General features: G+C 39.6%; 1 protein-coding gene across 1 annotated transcript in view; it reads right to left on the reverse strand.

Moving 5' to 3' along the window:
- Window positions 1-7,175: 7,175 nt before the first annotated feature.
- corin (corin, serine peptidase) overlaps window positions 7,176-7,500 on the reverse strand; it is a 34,041-nt gene continuing 33,716 nt past the window's right edge. The window contains exon 18 of the mRNA XM_039821935.1: window positions 7,176-7,388. Within this exon, the coding sequence (XP_039677869.1) occupies window positions 7,206-7,388 (183 nt within the window). The 3' untranslated portion in view covers window positions 7,176-7,205. The remainder of the gene's footprint in view (window positions 7,389-7,500) is intronic.

Below are 7,500 nucleotides of genomic sequence, written 5' to 3' on the forward strand. Positions count from 1 at the left end.
CCCGCATAATAGCATTAGTACAGCATACAGCACTGCACAGTACAGCATACAGTACAGCATACAGCACATAGCATAGCAGATAGCATAGTACATAGCATAGCATACAGTACAGCAATAGCATAGCATATACGTATTAGCATAGCATATAGCATGTGGTAGCATAGCATTGGCTAGCATGCATAGCATAGCATTATTAGCATAGCATGCGTTAGCATTACAGTACGTAATAAACATTGATGAAAGACATAATGTTCATGATAAATCATATTGATAGCATAGCATATTGAACATTTATTGAAGATATTGTTACATACTATTTACGCATGGAAGGACATGAAGACATTAGCATTACATTATTAGATAGGTATATTAGATGAGCACATACTAGCATATATTAGCATATAGTACAGCAATGAGCATAGAAATATAGTATGTATTAGCATAGCATTATTAGTAGTAGTATAGCATGACATAGCATGCATAGCATAGCATATAGCATCATAGTGATAGCATATAGATATACGATTAGTATAGCATAAGTAGACATAGCATATATAGCATACACCATAGCATAGCAATATATAGTACAGCATATAATATTAGTATACAGTGTAGGCATAGTTATAGCATAGCATAGCATATAGCATAGCATAAGAATGCATAGTATAGCATAGCATGGCATAGCATATAGTATGTATAAGAGCACAATGAGTATAGATATCATAGTATAAGCATAGCATATATAGTATAGTATAGTATAGTATATAGTATAGTATATAGTATAGTATATAGCATGTATAGTATATAGTATAGTATGTATAGTATAGTATTATGTATAGTATAGTATATAGATGTATAGTATATATAGCATGATGTAAGGTATATATATAGTATGTATAGTATAGTATATAGTATGTATAGTATAGTATATAGTATGTATAGTATAGTATAGTAGTATAGTATAGTATATAGTATAGTATATAGCATGTATAGTATAGTATATAGTATGTATAGTATAGTATATAGTATGTATAGTATAGTATATAGTATGTATAGTATAGTATATAGCATGTATAGTATAGTATATAGTATAGTATTTAGCATGTATAGTATAGTATATAGTATAGTATAGTATATAGTATGTGTAGTATAGTATATAGTATGTATAGTATATAGTATATAGTATAGTATATAGTATGTGTAGTATAGTATATAGTATGTGTAGTATAGTATAGTTATCTTTATTGAAGTGAATTAGGTTTAAATCGCGTCACGCATGCATGAATGATATTTTTGCAATTTTACACATAATAATCCACGATGATCACGTTACACAAAACTGAAATTGCACGTCACAAGGACACAATGGGCCTGATTTACTAACACTAGCGCAGTTTGCGCTGCGTCTGTTTATGCGAGTTCGGTAATAGCGCACGCTATGCTTCCACATTCTGCGTAGTATTTATCAACCCTGACACCCATCAGCCAATCAGCGTCTTTCCTCCCACCACCAACCGAGATTGGCCTGTAACAAAGCGGTACTGGTGCTATGATACGGCTGAGTGCAGACTGCGATATCCCCACTGCTGATGCTAGGACTGTTTGAAATGATCCTGATGCCGATATTTGTAACGTAGCGAGGAGTTTAACAACTGATGGAATGGGATGTGAACGCTGAGTGGGAGATTCAATTACATCTTTGATTTCTTCCAGTAACTCTAATATTGCTATATTATTATTATTATTATTATTATTATTATTATGATTATTATTATAATATTATGGCTGCTTGATCTGTAACGCTAAATGATGTTGTGTTCACTGACAAAGTGTGATTCTTCTGTTAAAAATATTTTCAGCCTCGCCTATGTCTTCGTCTTGCTCAAATTACTGTTGCCATTTCACCAGCGGCACATAAAGGTCTACGGGGAAACTCGATTGCGGCTGGTTTAGACCTGCTTTAAAGAGGCGGAGAATTTCCCGCGCAGAATAGAGGCGCTTACTGACAGTCTTTCCCACGACCCTCCCACGAAGATATAAGAAGCCAACTTGTCTCTTCGCTCATGTGGCAGACAATCTGGCGACTTTACCCGAGTGCCCTGTTTGTAAATAGCCCGCGATCGGGTTACCTCGTTCCTTTGCGACCAATTAGCCTGGAAACAGGCGGAAACGGCTTGATAAATCTAGCCCTCTGTATTTTTTGAGACCCCCAAAATTTCACGGAATCATCGCTTTTCAGGGGAGTTCGTGAGTTCATTAAGGGGAGCCGAAGTCCTGGTAGTTCGCACCCTGCAAACACACACACACATACACACACACACACACACACACACACACAATACAATACACACACACACACAGACACACACACACACAGACACACAGAGGCGCCAGAGTGTGTGTGTGTAGTTTTATTGGTGGGATAAAAGGTGATACAAACCAAAATATTCACGTTTTACACAGAACATTAGGGAAACGGTCTAAATCTATACAGGTCAACAATTACAGTCTTCATCATCATCATCATCATCATCGTTATCATCATCGTTATCATCATCATCATCATCATCATCGTTATCATCATCACCACCACATCATCATCATCATCATCATCATCATCATTATCATCATCATCATCATCATCATCACCATCATCATCATCATCATCATTATCCACCACCACATCAACATCATCATATCCCAACATAAATCACACATCACACACATACACATCATCACCATATCATCATGTATATCATCCCACCCATCACATCAACACATCATCACATCATCGTCATATCATCACCACCCACATCATCACATCATCATCACGTACACACAACATCACAACATTCATCTATAATAAAAAAACATCATCACATCAATCAAACATCATCTACAAATATACACAACCAAAAAATACATATATAATATACATCATCATCACAATCATATCATACTCCATCACACCAATATCATCATCATCATCATCATCATCATCGTCATCATCATCATCATCATCACCATCATCATCATCATCATCATCATCATCTTCATCATCATCATCATCACCATCATCATCATCATCATCATCATCATCATCGTCATCGTCAGAAAGTGGTTACAGCCAAATCAGGAAGTCACATCACACACACACAACACACACACACACACACACACACACACACACACACACACACAGCCCTGTGTAATACGCTAACATACAAAAAGCTGTAGAAAAATACTCTTAAAAAACCAAACACACACAAAGCAACAACAACAACAACAACAACAATAACAACAACATCGTAACTTGGAATGTTCTGGATGTCCGTTAGACGTTAGCGTGGCGGCTGCACCGGGCAACTCGTTGGGCAACTCGTTGGGCAACTCGTTGGGCAACTCGTCCACACGAGGTCAGAGACACACGGAGACGAGACCAACAGGGAAGGACTTCTGCTGTCGCTGGGAGGAGACGCTTTAGCGCGTTAGCAGGATAGGTTTTAGCCCGTAAGACAGGTCACATGTTTTCAACAGCCAATAGAGAAGCCAGCTGGTCGAGTCAGCTGCAAACTGTCGAAATAATAATAAAACGATCCAGAATCTATTTTATTTCAACGTTACAAACTGTCAGCGGTAGTTTTAGGCCCCCGTTTACACGAGGGGAAGGCACACATATTTTCCCGCGGTGTGGCCTCTCGTTTTCTGTGTTTTTAATCACAGAAAAACGATTATTTCTAAAAACTCCGGGCAAAGTGGAGATTTTTGGAAATCTTTGTTTGTTTAGGGCAGCCGAGAGAGAGAAAGAGACAGGACGTGATTGGTTGCTGTTGTCGGGATTCTGATTGGCTGACGTGGGCTTCAGCTCCTCGTTTACACCGCCACCTACATATATATATATTATATATATTTATTTTCATGACTATTTACATTGTAGATTCTCACTGAAGGCATCAAAACTATGAATGAACACATTTGGAATTATGTACTTAACAAAAAAGTGTGAAATAACTGAAAACATGTCTTATATTTTAGATTCCTCAAAGTAGCCACCCTTTGCTTTTTTTTATTAATAAGGGACAAACTTCCACTAATTAACCCTGACAAAGCACACCTGTGAAGGTAAAACCATTTCAGGTGACTACCTCATGAAGCTCATTGAGAGAACACCAAGGGTTTGCAGAGTTATCACAAAAAGCAAAGGGTGGCTACTTTGAAGAATCTAAAATATAAGACATGTTTTCAGTTATTTCACACTTTTTTGTTAAGTACATAATTCCATATGTGTTCATTCATAGTTTTGATGCCTTCAGTGAGAATCTACAATGTAAATAGTCATGAAAATAAAGAAACACACTGAATGAGAAGGTGTGTCCAAACTTTTGGCCTCTGTACTGTATATTATGTGTAAATGAAGTAGCATATTAAACTTGGCCTACGATAACGTGTGGGCGTTCTGGACGTAGCTTTAATTGCATGCTAAGTTTTTAAATTGGCTAATAATTGTTGGCATGGTTTTATAAATCATGAAGTGAAGTTATCCTTCAGTTGACGGTCTTCAATGTTTTTTTTCCACCATTTTTTTGGGTCTTTTCTTTGATGTTTTTGTCACTTTTTCAAGTTTTTTTTTATTTTCAGCTATTTTTCGTCAACGCTTTTTAAGCTTTTTCAATGTTTTTGTTAGCCTAGAAATCTAGACGCACCCTAGTGGCAGCAAATGTAATTTGCAGCCAGGGTCAGTCTAGGCACTCTCCGTTGGCTTGCGAGCTGGAAAAACCCAAACTCTGGTCAGGCCAATCACATCGTGTATAGAGCCTGGGGGCGGGGCTTATGGCTGCTGCTGCTGCTGCTGGTGAACAGTGGTCTTCTGGAAGCCTTGGAGTTCAGCTTTACTTTGAGAAAAGAACAAAGAACGACACTGGAGTCATTCTTAAAAAAGGGAAGATGTGTTCGGAGGTTTGATGACCGGATACGTCAACAGTTTAATCTATCAACTAGCGCCGCTACCTTCTTCGTTGCTCTGATTGGTTGCAGCGCCAGCCTATTGCGTGCAGAGGGGAATTTGAAAGACAACCGTTGATCCCGCCCCCCTCGGATTGAGCCCTGACCAATGGGGAGTTCCCAGACCCTCAACATCTGGATGTGGGTCTGGCTCGTCAGGCTACAATTATATAGGATTTGGAGGAAATAAAAAAGATAAAATAACTTTGAAACGAGTGGCAAAAATGTAGGAAATAGCTTCAAAAACGTGGGGGAAAAAAACCCCCAAAAAATATCATTAAGAAGTGACAAAAAAACGTAAAAAAAAAAAACTTTGGAGGAAAAGTGACACAAGTGGCGAAAAAGACGAAAAAAACTAGATATATTTTGAGCCAGAAAATTTAAAAGTTGACGCTGCAGCACGTATCTCTCCATCAAGATCCTCATTCAAATTTTAAGACGAGAGTTGTTTCCATGGAGACGAGAATTTGTACAAATTCTCGTCTCCAATCTTTTGGTCCGAAACTGGACTTTAAGATAAATGTTGTTCCTCAAAGTTGCCCGAATAAGTTGCCGGAGTGTTTAGAAGCAAAGTAATAGTCTCTCTCTCACACACACACACACACACACGCACATGTACACACGCACATGTACACACACACATGTACACACACACACGTACACACGCACACGTACACACACACGCACACGTACAGTACGACATGGTTACAGGTTAACACGGCTAAGTTTAAGTACAGGCACTATAGAGTGAAGCATTGTGGGAAGTTGAGTGCTCTTTAGATTTTAGCAGCTTTTACAGATTCAGCGCTTGAACGTCTGAACGTTGTGATTTTTTTTTTTTTAAACATGATAATTAAAAGTATGAACACTCGAAGCAGACGATGCCGTGGAAATAAAGTGTGTGTTTACATCCCACACACACACACACACACACACACCAATAATCTCAGTTCACTTTGTATTAATGTGACAATGATCTAATAATCTAAGAATGAAACCTTTGTGTGAAGTCCTTTTTGTTTAACACCAAACTCCACCAGACTCCATGTAAATAATCACTACTTTTATAAACTTAAAAACACACTTAATTCAAAGTGGACAGAAACTAAATAAAACTACCAAAAGCCGTCTTGGTTCATCTTTCCACTGTTTCCAACAATCACCACTCTGGTTTGGTTGAAAAAAAAACTTAATTCACCCATTTACATGTGGAAATGTGCTGGCTCTATATACGCTAAAAGTCCTGATTATTTACATGGAGTCTGGTGGAGTTTGGTGATGGTGATTTCTTGGTGGTGGATGGTGATTTTTCGTGTTCCCATCAGTCACTTAGACACAACATTGGGAAATAGTGTTGAGAAAGGTTAAAAATGACCCTTAAAGTGAATGTTTAATGAATGTGAAGTCTGCTTGCAGCTCTACTAGCTAACTAGTTAGCATCTGTAATAGTAGTTAATTCTCCTGCTAATACAACAGTTAGCATCTGAAGGCTATCAGGATAGATATAGGCACCAGTAGAGGAACTGAAGCTGTGTGACTGTGTGTGTGTGTGTGTGTGTGTGTGTGTGTGTGTGTGTGTGTGTGTGTGTGTGTGTGTGTGTGTGTGTGTCTGTGTGTGTGTGTGTGTGTCTGTGTGTGTGTGTCTGTGTGTGTGTGTCTCTGTCTGTGTGTATCTGTCTGTGTGTGTGTGTATTGTGCGTGTGTGTGTGTGTCCTGTGTGTGTCTCTGTCTCTGTGTGTGTGTGTGTCTCTCTGTCTGTGTGTGTGTGTCTGTGTGTGTGTGTGTGTGTGTCTGTGTGTGTGTGTGGTCTCTGTCTGTGTGTCTCTGTCTGTGTGTGTGTATTTGTGTGCGTGTGTGTGTGTGTCTCTGTGTGTGTCTCTGTCTCTCTGTGTGTGTCTGTGTGTGTTTGTGTGTGTATTTGTGTCTCTGTCTGTGTGTGTGTGTGTGTATGTGTGTGTGTGTGTGTGTGTGTGTGTGTGTGTGTGTGTGTGTGTGTGTCTCTGTTTCTGTTGTGTGTGTGTGTGTGTGTGTGTATGTGTGTGTGTGTGTCTGTGTCTCTGTCTGTGTGTGTGTGTCTCTGTTTCTGTGTGTGTGTGTGTGTCTCTGTCTCTGTCTTTGTCTGTGTGTGTGTGTGTGTGTGTGTGTGTGTGTGTGTGTGTGTGTGTGTGTGTGTGTGTGTGTGTGTGTGTGTGTGTGTGTGTGTGTCAGTCCCTCAGGTACGTGTGTATGTAGATCTGTTGCTGGATCCAGGGGGTGAAGTGTGTAACGTTGCTGTACACTCCGGGCCCGAGCACCTTGCTGAAGCACACACTACCCCACGAGGTCAGGCCGAACAGAGTCCAGTGGCCCCCGTCCTGCTCACACACCAACGGGCCCCCGCTGTCACCCTGAACACACACACACACACACACACACACACACACACAGCCAAACACAAACACACAGAGACAGAGACACACACACACACACACACACACACACAGCCAGACACAAACACAC

Source organism: Perca fluviatilis, chromosome 14 (genome assembly GCF_010015445.1).
Source record: "Perca fluviatilis chromosome 14, GENO_Pfluv_1.0, whole genome shotgun sequence".
In the NCBI taxonomy this organism is placed as follows: domain Eukaryota; kingdom Metazoa; phylum Chordata; class Actinopteri; order Perciformes; family Percidae; genus Perca; species Perca fluviatilis.